The 21,813-nt window shown below is 39.3% G+C and overlaps 1 protein-coding gene across 3 annotated transcripts in view; it reads left to right on the forward strand.

Annotated features, from left to right (window-relative positions):
- The window catches only part of ELF2 (E74-like factor 2 (ets domain transcription factor)), a 137,401-nt gene that overhangs the window by 100,744 nt on the left and 14,844 nt on the right, over positions 1–21,813 (forward strand). For 2 of the 3 annotated variants that reach the window (XM_006872227.1, XM_006872228.1), the window contains exon 3: positions 21,355–21,468. In XM_006872227.1, coding sequence (XP_006872289.1) covers positions 21,355–21,468 — 114 coding nt within the window. Of the gene's footprint in view, positions 1–6,066; positions 6,259–21,354; positions 21,469–21,813 lie in introns of those variants that run through there. The other variant, XM_006872229.1, reaches the window with a different exon arrangement.

The raw sequence follows: 21,813 nt of genomic DNA on the forward strand, positions 1-21,813 counted from the left end.
TTTGAGTTATGGTGTTGGAGGAAAATATTGAAAGTGGCATGGGCTGCCAAAAGAACCAATAGATCTGTTTTTGGAGGAAGTGCAGCCAGAGTGCTCCTTGGAGGCCAGGATGGCCAAACTTTGTCTCTCATCCTTCGGACATATTGTCAGGAGGGACCAGTCGCTGCAGAAGGATACCATGGTTGGTAAGGTGGAGGGTCAGAGAAAAAGAGGGAGACCCCCAATGAGATGGATTGGCCAAGTGGCAGCATCGATGGACTATAAAGTGTGGTAGCAGTAGTGAGATTGGACCAGGATCTGGCAGTATTTCGTTCTACTATGCATAAGGTTGCTATGAGTCAGTACCAACTCGATGGCACCTAACAACAAAGGATAATCTTGATAGATTTTCTTAAAGGATACAGGAGATCCTGGGAGATAATTATGAATGTGTTTTAAGAAAATTGAAAGCTGCACTGGTGATAAAAAAGTCCAGGAAAGTTGCATAGATTTTTTTTTTTAATTATTATTATGACAATGTACCTCCCTCACTATGCAAGGATAGCAAAGACTGATCTACAAGAATTTCATTGGGAAATCTTATCTACCCAGCAAGTCCTTATTTTGCCCTTCATGCTTCTTTTTGTTCCCCAAATTCAAAGAACATTTCTCAAAGAAACAGATTTTTGTGTCCCTTGAGGATACCAAAACTGCCATTTTGTTATGTTGTAAATGGATAAATGCAGAATTCTTCAGGGAAGGGTTTGTTGTTGTTATGTGCCGTGGAGTCTGTTCTGACTTATAGCGACCCTCTACAAGGTTTCTGAGGCTGTAAATCTTTACTGGAGCAGAAAGCCTCATCTTTCTCCCGCGGAACAGCTCGTAGTTTCGAACTGCTGACCATGAGATTAGCAGCCTGATTCATAACCACTATGAATAAACACCCTACCTTCAGAGTGAATAGCGCTGGATGGAGGAGATGCCAAGAAACAATAGCTTTACACTTTGCTATTTTTAATAAACATTTTTATGATTTTGTGAAGCACTGGTGGTGTAGTGGGTTACATACTTTGGTGCTAGCCACAATACTTCTGTAACTACTTTTTGACTCATTGTGTGTGTGTACATACATATATACACCTTCTCCACTTGGAGTCCTGATAGGGCGCTGTGGGCTAATGTGCTGGACTGCAAAGTCATTTGAACCACAAGGTCGGTGGTTCAAGCTCTTGGAAACCCTATACAAAGTCGCTATGGGTAAGAAATGACTTGGTGGCACTAACAACAGTAACTCCTCACTTACCAACTATCTTGTTATCTGACTTTTTGAACTTAAGACAATAGTAAATCTATTTTTCACATTAACAACATATGTCTGGTGGTAAAGAATCTGAGGTATGAGACAGTAGTAATACTGGCTGTGATGGTTAGAGTTACATCTTATCTTGGCTGGACCATGATCCTTTGGTTTGGCAGCAATGTAATGCTATAATTTGACACTAGTGATATAATTTCACAGTTATGTAATGATGTTGTAATTCTCCATTTTGTGATCAGATGTATCATCCTCTATTTGCACATAACACCAATTTTTACATGACAACCTAAGCTTTGGAACCTAAACATGTTGATAAGTGAGTGGGTATATATAGATACATATACATGTTGTTGTTGGTAAGTGCTGTAGAGTCGGTTCGGTTCCGACTCGGACCCTGTATAGGGTTTCCATGGAGTGGCTGGTGGGCTACCAACAGTGCTTACCCTACAGTGCCACACCAGGACTCCAGTTATATACATATATACACATATTTTATATATACATTGTTTGAGTTACATAGAATGGAAAAATATGAGGGGACTTAAAAAAGTTCGTGGAAAATGCAGTATCTTTTTATTGACTTTTCCCATGAACTTTGTGAACTCCCTTATATATATTTAAATCTTGCCTTGTTTACATTGTATTTTCTCAGGTTAAAAGTCATCAAACACATTATTTTGACTAGAACAGTTCATTGAATGTTTATGTTTTCAGGCTAGGTCTCAGAAACGAAATTCTTGGGTCAGAAATGTGAACCTCTTTTAGACTCTTATAATAATACCAGGATGGTAACCTGAAAGTTGACTCCAATTTATTTTCCCAACAAGAACCTTCCTTTCTTTCATATTCCCAGTATAGTAGTATTGATCTCTAAAAATCACAATCCCTAATTTCCTTCCAAATAAGAAGCTCTGGTAGCGTAGTGGTTACGAGTCGGGCTGCTAACCTCAACGTCAGCAGTTTGAAACTACCAGTTGTTCTGCGGGATAAAGATGAAGCTTTCTCCTCCTGTAAAGATTATAGCCTCAGAATCCCTATACAGGATCACTATAAGTAGGAACAGACTCCACGGCACACCACTACCATCACCAATTTCCTAATGCAATCCATCATTTGATGTCTTGACTGCTGTTTCCATGAGTGTTGATTGTGGATCCAAGCAAATGAAGTCTTTGACAACTTCCATCTTTTTCCATTCGATTAATGTGGTGGTTACGAATCGGGCTGCAAACCTCAAGGTCAGCAGTTCGATACTACCAGCTGTTCCATGGTAGAAGATGAGGCTTTCTGCTCCCATAAAGATTTACAGCCTTGGAAACCTAGAGGATCACTATGAGTCGGAACAGAATCCAGGGCACTTAACCACCACCACCACTTACTGGTTCAGTAGCAAGGCAGATTGTATTCCCAGAGAATTGATGTTACAATAATTTAAAATATATAGAAAACTTTTTCAGTCTATCTGCATTAATTTCTGCTTTTATATATATTAGAAAGTTATACAAACTACGTATGTACAAGGGAGCTTCAAAAAGTTTGTGGAACAATTCCATTATCTTTTTTTAAAGTTTTTCTTGTGAATTGAGTGATAGTTTACATGGGAGAACATCAGCTTTCATTTATCCTATAATATTTCGTTTCATTGCAATGATTACAATCCCCTCTATGCATCATCAAACAACCAAAGGGTTGTGCCATCAACACACAGCCCCTCTCCCTCCTGGAGTCCAAAGTCCCCAGCCATTCCATCTTCCCTTGTCATTGTCTCTGCCTTGGCTCCTGGACTGCAAAATCAACCACTCCCCTCGTTTTGTTACAAAACATCTCCATTTACATTTGGAACACTCATGTCAGTCCTGATAGAAACTATTCACTATTGAATCCCAAGAGTCTTATCCCCATCTCCTTTCATCACCCCTCCAGACAAGTTGGAAACCATTCAGTGGAGATTCTACCTTCCCCCACACACTCTGGAACTAGGCTTCTTCTTGAAAGCTTGTAAGCCAGCCACTTCTTGGCTTTGTAGTCCCCCCATTTTGGGTAGCCAATGTCTAAGTTGCCCATCCTTGTCAACCTTGTGTACCAAGGGGCTGGGAATGATCCTTGCTATAAAGATTCGTTCCCTCTTTTGAGCTACTACATCTGTAAGTATAGGTCAGGTTCATCAAATTGTAGCAGATTACTCTTTTCTTTCCCTCTTTTTTCTTCCTCTAGTTGAGTTCTGATCATCCAGCCAGTGAAGCCAGGTCAAGTGGGTACTATCTGCAAGTATGGGTGTTCATGTGCATCTCCCCTTACTTTATATCAGCTGGACGCTTCACTCTTCACTCTAGTCCTCAGTGGCCATGTCCCTGTCCCTGGGACCAGGAGTCCCCAGGTCTTGCCATACTGCTGGCCAACCAGGTCTCAACCCAGGTTGACAGTCTATTGAATGTGGTCAGACATAGCTCACAACTTCATTGATGTTTTCCCCCACTTCCCCTTATTGGCAGACCAACGTGGTCACCAGCAAGACCACATGTGTACTTGTGTATTCCCCTTGAGTCTCAGTCTTGGAAGGGGATCTGTTATCTTTTCATTCAATTTTTCCATGTACTTTTTGAAGCCCCCTCATATATATATCTGTTGGAGTCTTGGAGTCCTGGTGTGGCTCCATAGGCGAATGCATCAGACTGACAAGTTGTTTGAACTGCAAGGTCGGTGGTTCAAGCTCACCAGCTGCTCCTTGGAAACCCTATGCAGTGTTGCTATGGGTCAGACTCTACTCAGCGGCACTTAACAACATATACCTGTTAAGCATTATTCAGGGATTGATAGTTTCTATTCTCTTGGAATTTAAAATATGCACTGGACTGCAAGGTCAGTTTGAACTGCAAGGTCAGTGGTTCAAACTTGCCAGCTGCATTTTGGAAACCCTATACAGGGTCGCTGTGAGTTGGAACCGACTCCACGCATTTAACAACATCCTAGGGATACTTACAATAAAGGTGTAAAGAAAGTAAAATACACTCACATACATACACTATTCACTACCAGTACTTAAGATATATCGTAAGAAACAAACAGTAAACTCAAAAGTTTTTTCCCACGTTAAGAAGAGTACTCATTCTTCTTAAGTCCAGTTGATATGTCATCTAAAAAACAAAAAGCCCTTCATCTTACATTAATCTCTTATCTAATAAACAAAATAATAATAAACTAATGATTGATAGGAGTGGAGATTTATATTTATTGTCAATTTCATTGATTTACCTACCTAACTGCCAGAAATTATTCCCCCCCACATGTATACTGTGTTGGTTTATGATATGTAAGTCATGATGATCCTTATTTTAAGCTTATTATGAACAAGTAATAAGTCTACCTAATTCAGAAATAACACTCTTATTTGGTTTAATTGAAACTGTACTTTGAAAAAGATATGTACATTCCTTTTTGGAGAAGACTGGGGTTGGTGGTAGGACTTCTTGTCATTAAGTGCCGTGAGTTGGTTCCAACTCATAGCAACCCTGTATAGGGTTCCCAAGGAGCAGCTGGTGGGTTTGAACTTCTGACCTTGTTGTCCAGTGTATCCTACAGCTCCAAACCAAAAGTCCGGTGGTAGGGCTGGGGGACTAGAAAAGAAATATTAGAATAAGTAAGAAAAGTCATGGACTGTATAAATCCATTCTAAGACTCTACTGATTTTATACATTTTTATAAACTAAGTCCTGGTGTGGTACTGTGGGTTAATGCGCCAGACTGCAAAACCGGTTGAACTGCAAGGCTGGCAGTTCAAGCTCACCAGCTGCTCCTAGGAAACCCTATAACAGGGTTGGAACCGACTGGATGATACTTAACAACAGCATCTCTTGTGTTTATTCAGCAAATACCTATGGAACACATTCTATAGGAGGCACTGTGTTAGGTAAATTTTGTGTAGAAACAAACTTTAGGGCAACATTTTGTTTCGTGCTTTTTTCTTAAATATTACAGAAGTCTGAAATCAGGGAAGTATTTTATTTTACTTTAATGAAACCTCATCCGATCATTCTATTGGTTTGACTTAATGTGTTTCTATAAATTTCTATTAAAAATCTCCAGAAACCCTATACTGGTTCCTTGAGTCAGAACCAAATCCACAGCACTTAACAATAATCTTAAGTATCCAGAGATTTGCATGGTGTTGTTTACGAAATACCTGTATAGTGCGCTATTTGACACTTTTGTACAGAAAAAAAGGATGAAGTCAGTCTCTGAAAGTAGTTGGGAGGTCCTTACTTTCCAAGTAAAGCTTTAGAATATTTTCTAGGTATGACTTTTTGTTGTTCCTGTTTTAAAGTGGTGCTCTTTAAACAAGTTACACATAGAAGCTTTGAAAAGGCCAAAGTTCAATCGCCACCTTTTTTTTTTTTTTTTTAACAGCTGCGGCACTAACTATTAAATCTCTTCCTGGATGAAAATTTGATTAGTGGCTCTTTTCTAGAGGGGAGACAATTGCAGATTTTTCTTCTGCAGAGCGTGAAATGTGTTGCTTCCTGCAGAGGGGCCGCGTCTTAGGCGCGGCTCGGGGAGCGATTTCCCAGCCTCAGGTGTCTCTCTTGCCGCTGGCAGTGTGCGCTCCGAAGCGGGCGTCCGGGACTTCCTGTCTGGGCGCGGGGCGGAAGGATCGCGTTGCCAGTGGGGCCGCCGCCGCCCCTGCCGTTAGGTGGTGGGGCTTCTCAGCCCGGCGGCGAGAGGCGGGCCGGATTCGGCTTCCTGTTGGAGGACGCGCAAGGATCCGGGCGTCTGAGTGTGTGCGAGTGCGTGAGTGTGGCTGGAGCACGGCGTGTGTCTCGGGCCGCTGGTTCCGCCTCCTTCCCCCTGCCGCCGCTGCTCACGGTGTAAGTCAATGTGAAGCAGCAGCTCCAGCCCCGGGATAAACATGGCGACGTCTCTGCATGAGGGACCCACGAACCAGCTGGATCTGCTCATCCGGGCTGGTAAGGAACGGGGAACTTTTCTCCGGTGCATCGGTGCAGCAGGAGAGGAGGGTGCACAGAAAGCGGGGTGACTCCTCTGTAGCGGTCAGTGCAAAGGGGGTACAGTGTCTACCCCTCAGTCACTGAGCGGCCGGGGGAAAGGGGGGTTGTGAATGAAGTAATGGAGGCGACGAATCAGGAAGTGATCACCTTGGAGAGTAACCTGCCTCGGATCCGGCGCTGTCGCTTCTAGGTGGGTTTGGCGAGCAGCGGAGGCAGCTGCTGAGCTGAGCGCTGGCACTGGGTGCTGGCGAGCAGAGCCACAGATAAGTTGGGGACTCGGGGGCGGACGAGTTGTGCGCTTCACCCCAGTTGCCGAGGAACCAGGAAGTGAGTGAGGCTGTTGTCTTTCGGCTGCGCCTGCCACGCTGTCTGGCCGGAGAGGCCGCTACTGGCCGCGGTCGGGGGCGGCGGGCTTCTGTGAACGCTCGCCACTCCCGCCCGTTCTCCCTTAGGCTTCGTCCACAGATCCATGACTTCCGCATGGACGAGGTCAGATAGACCAGTACCCGCCAAAAAAAAAGGCACTGACCCTTCTCACATCCCCACCTTATGCAGCCTCAAGAGTAACGGTTCTGGAAAGGGTCACTTTAATAATGTTGAGTAACTAGGAATGCTGTTTGTCTCAGGGGCCCGCTTCTACATGTTTAATGGGTGGTTGTGAAGAAATTAGATTTACGCCCCTTCCCTTCTGGATTTTTTTTCCCTCCCTTCCTAAGGGGGAGATAATGGGGAGGGCACGAGATACCTTTTGTACCCCCGATCTAAAGCATTGTGGCATCAGAAAACGTTTATTTTTGTAAACAGTGGGTGAATGTGAAGGAGTGGGGCGGGCGGGAAGGAGTCTTGGCCCTAGGGAAGTCTCAGCACGGAATTGCCCCCTTTTCCCCTCCCCCCCAAACCTCCCACCATAGCGGAAGCGCAGCGGAGAGGACAGAACAGACAGGATTGACAGGCCTCGGGTTCCAATCTGCTCTCTGAGATGTTCCAAATAAGAACGTTGATTTTGGGGGGCGGGACTAAGGGCCGGTGCTGGGCCAATGAAGATTGGGCGGGAGTGAAGCTGACAATGTACGCATGGAATTGGAGGGAAGAGGAGTGTAAACACGGAAGTGGCCGCAGGGGTGGGGGATGTGCAGCGCCTCTGCTGCAGCGGAAGGGCACGGACTTATGTTACATTGAAATAGCTTTACTTAATAGTAGCTTGCGCAGTGAGGGCCCTGAATTGATGAAGCAGTGCTTACACGTTGTTTACTTTTATAATATACACGTTGCTTTCCCTGGATCTCATTTCGCCATTGATGGGAATTGGAAGACCAGAAATGTTGAGCGAACATTAATGCGGAAAATTTTACCCTGTTTTCTATCCATTGTTTTTAGGCAGAGGCGTGTAATTGATAGTTTGGTGACACTCCATGATTCCGATCAGTTGGGAGACAATCAAAATAAGTTATGTGTATGTTTAAGTCTGGGATGATAAAACCTTGTGCATTGTATAACATAACAAGTAATGAAGCCCTTATTTTACAAAATGTAATGCAACACGCGTCAAAGGCCCCAAAGGAGAAAACGCTGAATAGTGATTTAAACCCATGTGTTACTTTTCTGCTTAAAGCAAGAACTTAAGTTTTTAGTGAATAAGAGGCAGAGTACAATGAGAATTGTGTTGAGAATTGTGTGTGAGTGTGTGTATATCCAGTCCATTAATATATCAATTAAGGGATAGAACTTTTGACTTTATATTGCTGGTACTTTGTTGTTGTGTAGTGCCATTGAGTCGGTGACGATTCATAACGAGCCCTGTATAGGGTTTCCAAGGAAGGGCTGGTGAGTTTGAACCGCCGACCTTGTGGTTCAAACCAGGGACCCCTACTGCTGTTATGTGCCGTGGAGTCGATTCCGACTCATAGCGACCCGGTACAGGGTTTCCGATTTTGTAAATCTTTACGGGAGCAGAACGCCTCATCTTTTCTCTTGCGGAACAGCTGGTAGTTTCGAACTGCTAGACCTTGCGGTTCGCAGCCCGATTCGTAACCACTATGCTACCAGATACTGGTGATACTTATAAATAGTTGGGGCAATATTTCCGTGAAACTTGTGCATTCCATGGGATATTGTTTCTAGTGGTTGTGAACATGCTTACAGAACCTTAGAATAGCCCTTGCAGTCTGTTTCGAAAATACTGTAAAAAGTAAAAAGGCTTTTGGAATTACCAATGAAACGGAATGTAAGTTGTAGATATTTTGCTTGAAGTGGGTGGAGAGAGGCAGTTCTCACTTTCAGCGTACAAAAGTTTTATTACTCTTTTGAAAAGAATTGTAGAAAAAGGCAATGCAATTTACTAGCTCTGTTCCATTTGTTTTGTTGTTTGGTGCTGTAGAGTCGTTTCCTATTCATAGCAACGCCTATGCACAAAAATAATTACAAGTAGTTTTCTTTTATGATGGTAATGTTTTTTAAAGAATATATTTTATAGTTGTTTGAAAAGTATTTCCTCACTCATGTTCATCATGTAATCTGAAGCTCCTTTACAAACCCTATTTTAGAGGAAACTTGAGACAGGTTTTCTGATTTACCCAAGGTTAATTCAATGAGTCAAAAGTTTGGGAGAAGGATGGCCCAGAAAATTATGAATCATGTGAGTAATTTCCAATGATTCTGGAAGAGTAAAGTTTGGTGTAAAATTTTTATTTGTTAAATGGACAGAATAATACCTTTACATCCCCTTGTGGGAAGCAGGAAGTAATTGAGACAGATGAAAATCTGTGTAAAATGTAAATGTTAACATAGCTACAGTGATGACTGTAATATGTTAGTGATCAGTTGTTATTACGAAGTGCCATCGAGTCGATTCCTACCCATAGCGACCCTATATAGGGTTTCCGAGGAGCAGCTGGTGAGCTTGAACCACCGACCTTGCAGGTAAAATGGCTTTGCAATCCAGAGCATTAACCCACAGCGCCACACCAGGACTCCATAGTGATCAGTATTGGATGATTAATATTAAGGAATACTTCTAGAGGAGATCAGTTAAATATTGTTAGTATAAGTATTGTTTCCTAGTTGAGTAGGTACCTACTTTTAGTGACCCTATTTGGGTTTCTAGGGAGAGACTGGTGGGTTCGAACTGCTGAGCTTGTGACTAGCAGTATAGTGCTTATCCTACAGTGACACACTCCCCTTCGCCTCCTCGCCCATTTAAGAAATCTAGTTTTATGTATGTGAACTCATTTAGCTAACAAATCAACATTTATGCTGCCATAGGAGTTTGAGTTATTCTAAATAGATTTACTTATTAAAATCACTGTCATTGTAACATACAAAATATTTTTTGTGATAAAGATATTTCATATAACTTTGACAACAAAGGCTTGATTCTGAAATCAGGTGATGTTCTTCATCTAAGCTGTCACTTAAACTAGTTGTATGTTAGTGACTTATCTTTTGGAATTCATTTTGTGTAAGATAGGGTTGACTAGATGATATCTGGTAACCTTTCATGTTCCAAGCTATAAGTGACTCAGAAATAGTTAATAGAAAAGTAAAGATTTCTCTTTATTCTTGGATTCTTTAAATTAGATCATTTGATTCAAATATATCAATAAGGTTGCTGGAGTCCTGGTGTAACACTGTGGGATTAGTGCTGGACTGCTAGCCGCAAGGTTGGTGGTTCAAATACGCCAGCTGCTCCTTAGAAACTGTATACAGGGTCACTATGAATTGGAACTCAATGGTAGTTAACAACATAAGGCTGTTAAATAACTGGGAAATCAGCTTATTTCTTTAGCCAATTAGATCTGTGGCAAATTAGAATTTGAGGTCACTTCTGTATGTTGAATGTCTATGATACAGCTTATTTAATTATTTAGGCTGATTTCTAGAATATTATACGAAGCCCTGGTGGTGAATTGGTTAAAGTGCTTGACTGCTAACCAAAAGGCTGGTGATCCAAACCCACCACTTGTTCAGTGAGAAAAAATTTGTGGCAGTCTACTTCTGTAAAGATTTACAGCCTTGGAAACCCAGGGATACTGAGTGGCAAGAAACAAATTACAATGAGAATTTATTGTTTTGTGCATATTCAGTCTATTACTATTTACAGTACCAATTAAGGGATAGAACTCTTGGCTTTTTTTGCTGATACTTTATTGTTGTAAGCTCAGTCGAGTTGGTTCCGACTCATAGCAAACCCTGTGTAGGGTTCCAGGGAGTGACTGGAGAGTTTGAACCACCGACCTTGTGGTTCAAACTGACCTTGTGGCAGTGGGTTTGCTTTATTTTTTGGGTAGCCTGTGTTGTGCTGTAGTAAATTAAGCACTAGACTGCAAGGTTGGTTTCAATCGCAAGGTCAGTGGTTCAAATTCATCAGCCAGTCCTTGGAAATCCTATTATACAGGGTTGCTATGAGTTGGAACTGACTTGACAGTATTTAACAACAACATTATAGCAAAAATGAATGTCTATACTGTTAGTTTCCTAATATTTATGTGACAGTATGGTCAAGGTTTTCTCAGAGATTTTCGACTTTAGGATATTATGCCTTGTTACGTTCAATTATACTTGCTTGAATTATTTCCTTTTTAAATTTGAGAAATAGTCTCACCAGAAGGTTTGCTTGATGTTAATGCCATTATTAAGTGGAAAGAGGAATTTTCTAGAAATCTAGCCTATTTTCACTGATTAAAAAATGTGCCTAGTTTGTCAAAGTTCATCATAAAGTTTGAACCTGAAAATCTCATTCCTAATTTATTATAAGTTGGTTGGAATGTTGTTATTGTTATGTGCCATCAAGTGGTTCTGACTCATAGTGACCCTGTATAGGGTTTCTGAGGAGCAACTTGTGGGTTTGAACTGCTGATCTTATGGTTAGCATTCCACTGCTTATCCTAGAGAGCAGGGGTGGAGAACATACTACCTGCAGGCCATATATGTTGTTGTTGTTAAGTGCTGTCGAGTTGGTTTCGACCCATAGCGACCCTCTAGAGGGTTTCCAAGGAGCGACTGGTGAGCTTGAACCACCAATCTTGCAGTTCAAACTGTCTTTGTAGTCTAGTGCATTAACCCACAGCACCATACCAGGTCTCCAGGCCATATATGCCCCCCACCCCACCCCCAAATCATCTAGTGTGACCCTTCCAAGGCAACGGCTGTTCCAGCCATCATAGTAGGTGTGACTTAATTAAATGTTTGACCAAATATAGCAGGCTAATTTTTGAGTTGATAGTTTTGTATGATCTGCAAATTTTGGCAGAAAAGATTCCCCATCTCTGCTGTAAAGCCATATAACAGGACTAGTGTTAAATCTTGAAAAGATCATAAACTAGAAAAAAATCACACTAGCAGTATGAGAAAAGATGAAGCACGTGCTGAAATAAAACTGGAGGAATAGCATTTATTTTCCTTTAAAAAAAATTTTGAAAATGTGTAAGAAATTACCCTTCAGAATTAGTGGCAGCTTTGTTACTAAAATTCATAGAGAAGAATGTCAGTGTGATAAGAGTGAGTGAGCATAATTTTCCCTAAAATCATTGCTTTTAGAAACACTTGATTGGTGGTGAAAAACAGGAGAGTGTTCTTGATAATTATTTAAACTCCTTGTGTATCTATAGTTTAAATATTCAAAAGGATGCAGAGAGATATTTATGAAAAACTTAAAAAAAAATCCTTTATGTATAGGTAAATGGACAAAAGACTTTTAAAACATATATATACGTTTTTATCTGTATACTGATGTTTATGTTTAAAAGTCAAAACAGAAACAAGATAGAATTTGCTTGTTACTAATTATATTTCATAATAAATTACAGCTGTGGTTCTCTGAATGCGATCTGGGGATTGAGTACTGGCTTATGCACTCAGAGTAGTCCCTTAGTGCCAGCACTTTGCTGCTAAATGGGAGATTGAAAGTTCAAGTCCACCTAGCAATGTCTTGGAAGAAAGGTCTGGTGAGCTTCTGAAAAATCAGCCATTGAAAACCCTGAAGGCATAACTCTATTCTGACATACAAGGGGTCACCACTAGTTGGAACTGTCATGACAGGCTACTAATTTTATGCAGTCAGAACTGTTTTCATAATAATACTCTTACAAGTACAGAGGGGTTTTCTAGAGACTACATGATGTAATAATAACAACAGGTTGAATGAAAATGCAAATAGGAGAAGCCACTTTCTTCTATTAGATCAAACACTAGAGAGATTTGCAAGCATTGTTTGCAAAACACAGCCATTTTGTGTTTTAGAATAGTAATTTTTTCATAAAGATATGTATGTTTATAAGTAATGGGTTTGTTAATTTTTAAGCGAATTAACGGAACTTAACATTTAATTTCAAATATGATAAATACCCATAGATGTTGCTATGTGCCATCAAGTCAGTTCTGACATATAGCTATCCTGTATTGGGTTTACGAGGAGCTGCTGGTGGGTTTGAACCACTGACCTTGTGGTTAGCAGCCTAGTGCTTATCCTACAATGCCATCTACATGAAGAAAATCTCTTCATATTCCTTAATTACTTGAATGTAAAAGAATCCTTTGACCAAATGTTGTTGTTGTTATGTGCCATGAAGTCGGTTCCGACTCATAGTGACCCTGCACAGGGTTTCTGAGGCTATAAATCTTTACGGGAACAGAAAGCCTCATCTTTCTCCTGCAGAACAGCTGGTAGTTTCGAACTGCTGACCCTGCGGTTGCAGCCCGATTCGTAACCACTATGCTACTACCAGAGCTCCTTTTTTGACCAAATAGAAGTTGGAAAATAGCTGAATTTCGTTTTGTTTAGGTCTGTACTGTTCAGTGGTAGTCATATATGGCTACTGAGTGCTTCAAATGTGTCTGAGAAACTGAGTTTTAAATTTTTATTAAATTTAAAAACCAAAGCAATAGGTAAATTGTTTCTGTGAGTTATATGTTGAAAAGACACATATTTTGGGTATATACTATTAAATAAAAGGTACTGATTTCACCATTTTTTCTAATGTGACTACTAGAAAATTTAAAATCACACATGACTCGTATTTTTATTGAATACATTTTGTTTAGATAATTTCAGATATCTTTCATTTTATGCCTTATAAAAAAAACTATTGTATTTATTTAGATTGCCAGGTCCCAGATCACCTTTTGTCCCTTCTTATCACGGAGTCCTGGTGTGATCCTCTAGGGTAAACCCTGGACTGCTATAATCTTAGGGTTGGCAGTTCAAGCTTACCAGCTGCCGCTTAGAAACTATACAGGATTGCTAGCTATGAGTCGGAACCAACTTGGCACTTAATAACAATTGCTTTTATTTGTGTTCTTCACTCACCTATGACTGCCATAGCTTTCCAGAGGATAAGTGTGGTAAATCCCATTGAGGAACTGACTGATAGGTTTTTCAGTTTATGGTCTTGTTTGTAGGGGAATACTACTCCGCAGCACATAACAACAACCACCACCACTACCACCAGTTTTTTTCCATTGGTTACAAAAGAAATTGTTACTAAATTTTATTTGTGACCTGAGAACATTGTTATGAGCTAGAGCCATTGCCAGCATTCTCTCTGCAAAGCTGAGAGGTATGCTTCTTGTCAGCCTTAATTACCAAGTTTGGTATTTTGTAACAGCTGTGGAGTGAGTCTGGAATAGACTGCCATGCAAATACCATTTGATTAGAAAGATAGAAATGAAATAAGACTTTCATCCATAGTAAATGTAAGCATAAGCAACTTTTATTTTTGACACTATGATAACAGTGAAAAGGTTTTGAAGTTTATCTGATGCATTTATTTCTTGAAGGAGTATTGACCAAGCTACACCAGCTAGTGGTGACTAGAAAATGACATCTGTCAGAGTAGTTTTAGCTTTATTGTTTTTCAACTTAATTGCTTATTTATTTTCCCCCCCACATATTTTATAGTACGTAACTAGGAAAGATATAGTAAATCAAGCATATTAAGTAAGAGATAAAGAAACTTATTTTTTAATCCTTGCTTATAGCTTGCATAATACAGTTTAATTAATGTTTATCCTCAAGAATTGAACAAAATTTTAAATTAATATTTCAAGTATTGATTTGAGCAGATAGTATCGAAAAGTTTTCAAATTATATTACACAATCTCAAATAGAAATATTTCTTAAATTTGTATTATAAAAAATTAGGTTGGTTTATGTAAAATAAAGGTACATTATTTTTAATTAAGAATGGATTCTCAGATTTTTGTTTGAATGTGTGCATTATTTGTTTGAGTAAGTATATAAGTATAACAGAAGTAAAATGTGTCAAGCGTCAAAAAAGAGAAGGAATCAGTGCATTCTCAAGTTGTTTACAGACTGCCTTTATTTACATCTTTAATTTTGAAATTTATTACTTGCAGTTATAGTTTTGATGGACCCTAAACTTTATTAGTGTACATTCATGAGGCTTGCGATGCAGCCACACTTGTAAACCTTGTGCTTAGAATAAGACATCTGGCACATGGTAAATGTCATTTGATGATTTTACCTACAGTAGATTAGATCTCTTGTTGAGAATTCGGAGAATTTATGTATTTTTTATATTCTCATCCTTTTACATTTAAAGTATATCAACCTGTGAATTTCTAAATTACGTTTATATGAATTATATTGGTTTTAATCCATATAGTATTTCTAGCGCAGTGGCTCCATATGGACACTGGACAGCGAACCCACATGGTCTGTTGTTTGAGCCCATCAGCCGCTCCATGAGAGAACGAGGAAACTTTCTGCTCCTGCAAAGATTTCAAGCCTCAGAAACCCTACATAGGGTTGCTATGAGTTAAAACTTGATTCGACAGCATTTAATGACAGCATATAGTATATAATAATATGTTGAATTTTGCAGATGGGGAAGGTTGAGGTTGGAAATAAACAAGAAAATGTATATTTTAAGAAATAACTTCCAGTGGCGTAAGAAATATAATAGTCTACTAAGCCATGGTTCTGGAAATCACCGTAAACTACTTAAGACCTTAGGGCAGTATAATATGTGACTGATAGGCAAATTTCCTTTTGTTTATAACTTAAAACATTTGAAAACCTGATAAAATTCTGTTGCTATATACTTGAGCTTCTGGTTTTCATATAGTAGAGTTTCTAGGTGGGGTGTGTGTGTGTGTGTGTGTGTGTCTTTAATACAATTACATAAGGACTTAATTTACCCAGGATGGTTTATTAATAGAGCCCAAGACAACAACTAAATTGCACCCCAAGCTGCATTTAAAGAGAATGAAATTCTTAGAACACACATTTTTAGAACTTTAGAATTTGCTTTTAAAGCTATATTAGTACTGTAAAGAGATAATTTGAAAGTATTTTTAAGTTTTTAAAAGCTTAACTAGAAGGACTGATTGAATCCTTTGCTGCAGATAAGAGTAAGCAGGGTCACCTAAAGATAGATTTACTTAGAGGTTTGGCTGCCTTTCTGGAGCCATTTAGCTTTGAGCAGATGTCCATAAATGGAAAGAGCAACTGGAGAGAGCTCCAGTACCTTGGTGAGAGTGTGGATGATGTGCAACAGGTGGTAAAACAGTCACTGGATTTTTATAAATCCTCTCCAAATGACTGGTATTGAAGACAGAGGCTTTAAGCATTTGAGTGTTTTGAGACTGTTTGTTTTTAACTAAAAGTTTCTTGGAAGTAATTTTAAAGAATTCGTGTTTATAATATGTAGAACTTGTGAATTTGTAATATGGTTTTATAAAATTTGTACAAATATTTCCTTTTAGCTCTTTTAGGGGACATTGTGAGACAAATCAATCAAATTAGAAATGATTGTATATTTTTTTGTAGTATGCTTCAGTATTTTAAGTCAGGATATGAGGTTAATGAATCATTGGGATAATAGGTTCTTAAGTCTATGCTTGAATTTCCAATTTTCTTGAAAGGTCAGTGGGTTGTTCTTAAATTCAGTACATAGAAAAACATTTGTATGCCTACAGGGCTGTGTGTCAGAACCAACTCGATAGCACTTAACAGCAACAATTTATGTTATGAACTTACAGAAAACATAAAGAGTTAAAATACTCCCTTGGACCTAAAATAGTTTATGTTGTTGTTAAGACCTTGCTTATCCTACAGCATCACACCAGGACTCCACATGAGTTTATAAGGAGTGTTAAAATAAGAATTTCTCACCATTTATTGAATTCTCATCTATATGCTAAACCAAACCGAATGCCACTGCTATTAGATTCCAATTCATAGCAACCTTCTATGCTATGTTATTGTTGTTGCTAGGTACCATCGAGTCGGTATTGAATGAAACACTGCCCGATCCTGCGCCAACCTTGTTGGCACATTTGAACCCATTGCTGCTGCTACTGTGCCAGTACATCTCATTGGAAGTCTTCCCTTTTTTCCCCGACCCTCCATTTTACCAAACATGATATCCTTCACCAGGGACAGGTTCATCCTTACAATATGTCTGAAGTATGAGAGGCTAGGTCTGGCCTTCTTGGCTTCCTGGCTATACTTCTTCCAACACAGATTTGCTTGTTCTTCTGGCAGTCCATCGTATTTTTAATATTTTCCTCCAATACCATAGCTCAAATGTGTCAATTCTTCTAATGGTCTTATTCACTGTACAAATTTTGCATGCATATGAGGTTATTGAAAATACCACGGCTTGGGTCAGGCTCACCGTAGTCCTCAAACTTACATCTTTGTTCTTCAATACTTTAAAGAGGTCTTGTGCAGCAGATTTGCCCAGTGCAATACATAGTTTGATTTCTTGACTGCTGCTTCCATTAGTGTGGATGGTTGATCTGAGCAACATGAAATCTTTGACAACTTCAGTCTTTTCTCTGTTTTTCATGATGTTAGTTATTGATCCAGTAGTGAGGATTTTTGTTTACATTGATGCACAACTCATACAGAAGGCTGTGGTCTTTGATCTTTATCAGTATTTTAAAGCCTCTTCAGTTTCCTTAAGCAAGGTTGTATTATTTGCTTATCTCAGGTTGTTAATGAGTCTTCTTCCTATTTCTGATGCCACATTTTTCTTCATATAATCTAGCTTCTCGAATTATTTTCTAAACATACAGATTGAATAAGTGTGGTGAAAGAATACAACCCTAGTGTTGACTTTTCCTAATTTTAAACTATTCAGTGTTTCCCAATTCTGTTTGAACAACTGCCTCTTGGTCTGTGTACAAGTTCTTCAAAGCACAGTTAAGTGTTCCAGAATTTTCATTCTCAGTAATGTTGTCCATAGCTTATCATGATCCACACAGTTGGAAACCTTTGTATAATCAATAAAGCACAGGTAAGCATCTTCCTGACATTCTCTTTTTAGCCAAGATCCATCTGTTGTCAGCAATGATATCCTTCGCTCATTCCATGTCCTCTTATAAATCTGGCCTGAACCTCTGGAAGTTCTTCTGTCAATATATGATTGCACCTGTTTTTTTAATTATCTTGAGCAAAATTTTGCTTGCATGGGATATTGTCTGATGATTTCGGCATTCCGTTGGGTAACCTCTCTTGGAATGGGCACAAATATGGATGGGTCTCTTCCAGTCAGTTGGCCACACTGTTGTCTTCCAAATTTCTTGGCATAGATGTGTGAGTGCCTCCAGTGCTGCATCAGTTTGTTGAAAGATTTCAATTTGTATTCCATCAATTCATAGAACCTTGTTCTTTGCCAATATCTTCAGTACACCTTGGACTTCTTGCTTCAGTATCTTTAGCTCTTGATCATATGCTTACCTCTTCAAATGGTTGAACATCAGCCATCTCTTTCTGGTACAGTGATTGTGTATTCCTTCCATCTTTGATGTTTTCTTTGTCATTCAATATTTTACCCATAGAATCTTTCAGTATTTCAAGTTGAGGCTTGAATTTTTTTCTGAGGTTCTCTCAGATTGAGGAATGTTGAGCATGTTCTTCCCTTTTGGTTTTCTGACTCCAGGTCTTTCAACAGTTCGTTATAATATTTGACTGTCTTAAGCTGCCTTTTGAAATTTTCTATTCAGCTTTTTTAACCTTCTCATTTTTTCCATTTGCTTTAGCATCTCTACGTGAGAGAGCAAGTTTCAGTCTCTCTGACATCCATTTTGATCTTTTTTCTTGTCTTCTTAATGATCTTTTGCTTTCTTTCTGTATGATGTTCTTGATGTCATCCCACAACTCTTGTGGTCTTCGGTCTTTAGTGTCTAATGTATCAAATCTTTTCTTCCGGTGGGATATATTCACAGTCAAATTTTGGCTCTCATGGACTTGTTTTCGTTTTCTTCAGCTTCAGCCTGAAATTGAATATGAGCAGACCGGAGTCTACACCTGGCCTTGTTTTAACTTACGATGTGGTGCTTTTCCATCATCTCTTTCCACAGATGTAGTCAATTTGATTTCTGTGTATTCCGTCTGGTGAGGTCCATGTGTACAAGTCATCTTTTAAGTTGTAATAAAAGGTATTTTGCAGTGAAGAAGCCATTGGTCTTGCAAAATTCTATCATGTGTTTTCCAGCATTGGTTCTGTTACCAAGGCCATATTTTCCAACTACTGATCTTTTCTCTTTGTTTCCAGCCTTTGATTTTCAATCACCAGCAATTATCAATACATTTTGATTGTACGTTTGATCAATTTCAGATTGAAGAAGTTGGTAGAATTCCTCAATTTCATCATTACTGGCTTTAGTGGTTAGTGAGTAAATTTGAATAATAGTAGTATTAACTGGTCTTTCTTTTAGATGTGTGGATATTAACCTTTCACAGACAGTGTTGTACTTCAAAACAGATCTTGGTATGTTCTTTTTAATGTTGAATGGAATACTTTTACTATTCCTGCTCAGTTTGTCCTTCCCAGCATATTTAACCATGTGATTGTCAGATTCAAAATGGCTAATACCAGTCCATGTCAGCTCAGGATATTGATGTTTATGTGTTCCATTTCATTTTTGACAACTTCTAATTTTCTTAGATTTCTGCTTCATACATTCCATGTTCTGATTATTAATGGATGTTTACAGCTGTTTCTCTTCGTTTTGAGTTGTGCCCCATCAGCAAATGACGGTCCCAAAGACTTTACTCATTCAAGTCTTCATAGTCAACTCTACTTTGAAGGAGGTAGCTCTTACCCAGTCACATTTTTGAGTGCCTCCCAATATGAGTGTCTCATCTTCCAGCACTATATCTGACAATATTCTGGTGCTCTTCATTATATTTCAGTATTCAGTAATCTGGTGCTGATAGTATTCCACTGCTATTCATAACATTTTCAGTGATTAAATATTTGGAAGTAGTCCTTCTCTCCTTCTACCTAGTATGTCTTTGTTGGAAGCTCATCTGAAACCTGTCCACTATAGAAGACATTGCTAGTATTTAAAAGCCCGTGGATTAGCTTCCAGAATCACAGCAACATATACAAGCTACCACAGTACTACAAACTGACGGAGGAGTGGTGGATGGAGAGCTTTGCACTTCTGTATATACAAGGGAACTACAAAATGTCTGTAGAAACATTGAATGAAAAGATTCTGAAATTTTTCAAGAACTTTTTGAAGTCCCCATGTATATATATAGTCCTGTGTTGTAAAAAAGGAAATTGAGGTTTACGCTCGATTAAGATAGTGTGAATCTGAATTTTGGCCCTGATAGCCCAAATAGCTTCTGTACCCATACACAACATTACTGTTTCGCAAGTAACTCGATCAGAAGATTATATAAAATTAGTGCTAGAAGAGATGCAAAGGGTGGGTCAGAAAACTAAAAAAGCATAGAAACACGTTTTATAAAATTTCTTAGGAAAAGGAGTGGCTGGTGCATTTGTACTTAAGACTTGTGCTCAGCAGTCCAATGCGTATTCTACAGCACCACACCAGGACTCCAGTTAGGGTAGGTGCCAATCCTGCTAGGTACTTAGGGAGATTGTTGTTGTCATGCGCCGTCAGTTCCCACTCATAGTGACCCTATACAGGGTTTCCCAGCCTGTAAAACTTTACAGGAGCAGAAAGCCTCATCTTTGTCCCACAGAATAGCTGGTAGTTTCAAACTGCTGACCTTGCGCGTACAAGGCCGATTCGTAACCACTATGCTACCAGAGCTCTTCTAGGTGGTAGTACATCAATCTGCTTGGATCAACTATCAACACTCGCGGAAGTAGCAGTCAAGAGATCAGACGACGTATTGCACTGGGCAAATCTGCTGCACAGGAACTTTTTAAAGTGTTTAAGAGCAGAGATGTCAGCTTGAGGACTAAGGTGTGCTTGACCCAGGCCATGGTGTTTTCAATAGCCTCATATGGATGCGAAAGCTGGACAGTGAATAAGGAAGATCGTAGAAGAATTGGTGCCTTTGAGTTGTGGTGTTGGAGGAGAATACTAAAAGTGCCATGGACTGCCAAAAGAACCAATAAAATCTGTTTTGGAAGAAGTGCAGCCAGATTGCTCCTTGGAGGCCAGGATGGCTAAGCTTCATCTCTTATACTTGGGACATATTGTCAGGAGAGAATAGTCGCTGGAGAAGGATGTCATGCTGGGTAAGGTGGAGGGTCAGAGAAAAAGAGGAAGACCCCTAACGGGATGTATTGGCCAGATGGCATCATTGATGGACTCAAGTGTGGGAGCGGTAGTGAGGTTGGCCCAGGATCGGACATTGTTCCGTTCTGCTGTGCATAGGGTCGCTATGAGTCGGTTCTGACTCGGCACCTGACAACAACAACAACAACAACATCAGAATATGATATCATAGGACTGTTACATACAACCATCCTCCTCCACCCCGAGTTACTCTTGGCCTAATATTGATACAGGGTTCAAATTTCAAGCATTTTCCATTGTTGTTGTTGTTTTTTTTGTGGGGGGGGGGATGTGTCAACTTTAGGAAGTTATCAGTAGTTTCTAGTTAATTTCAGTGGTTCCTCTATAACCAGCAGTCATTTTACAAAGTGTAGATATTTGCTTTGATTTCTAAATTGTTTCTGTAAGTGATTTACATAGTTATAAACAAGGTTATGGATTTCTTTTTTCAGTAATGTATTTTCCTTTCGTAATGTATTTAATAATTAATGTGTATATACTTAAAGTACTTTTGTAATTGAGAAGAACTTACTTTCCTTCCAGTGGAAGCATCAGTTCACAGCAGTAATGCACATTGTACAGATAAGACAATTGAAGCTGCTGAAGCCCTACTTCATATGGAATCTCCTACCTGCTTGAGGGAGTCACGAAGTCCTGGTATGCGAACAATTCATTTTTATGTCAAACATGTAACATAAGATATTAAGAACACAGTTGGGCTGTTTTGGTGAAAGCAAGTACTTGATCTTTATATGTCAAAGTTCCCAAATCTTAAATACTTTGAATACTTAATTTTTTTATAAGTGATACAGAAAATGCTATGATAGACAAATGATTGTTAAATTGTTAACTTATAATATCATGTCTGTTTCCTTTGGGTAAATTAAAAGCTTTTGGAATCCCTAAGAGCATGACAGGTTTGGGCAGTTGCCTCCCATGCCCACTTTCAGTCATTTATTCAGTGACGTAAATAGTAGTAACTCAGGGAACCATCCATAAAGG

This window comes from Chrysochloris asiatica, unplaced genomic scaffold, assembly GCF_000296735.1.
Source record: "Chrysochloris asiatica unplaced genomic scaffold, ChrAsi1.0 scaffold00187, whole genome shotgun sequence".
Lineage (NCBI taxonomy): Eukaryota > Metazoa > Chordata > Mammalia > Afrosoricida > Chrysochloridae > Chrysochloris > Chrysochloris asiatica.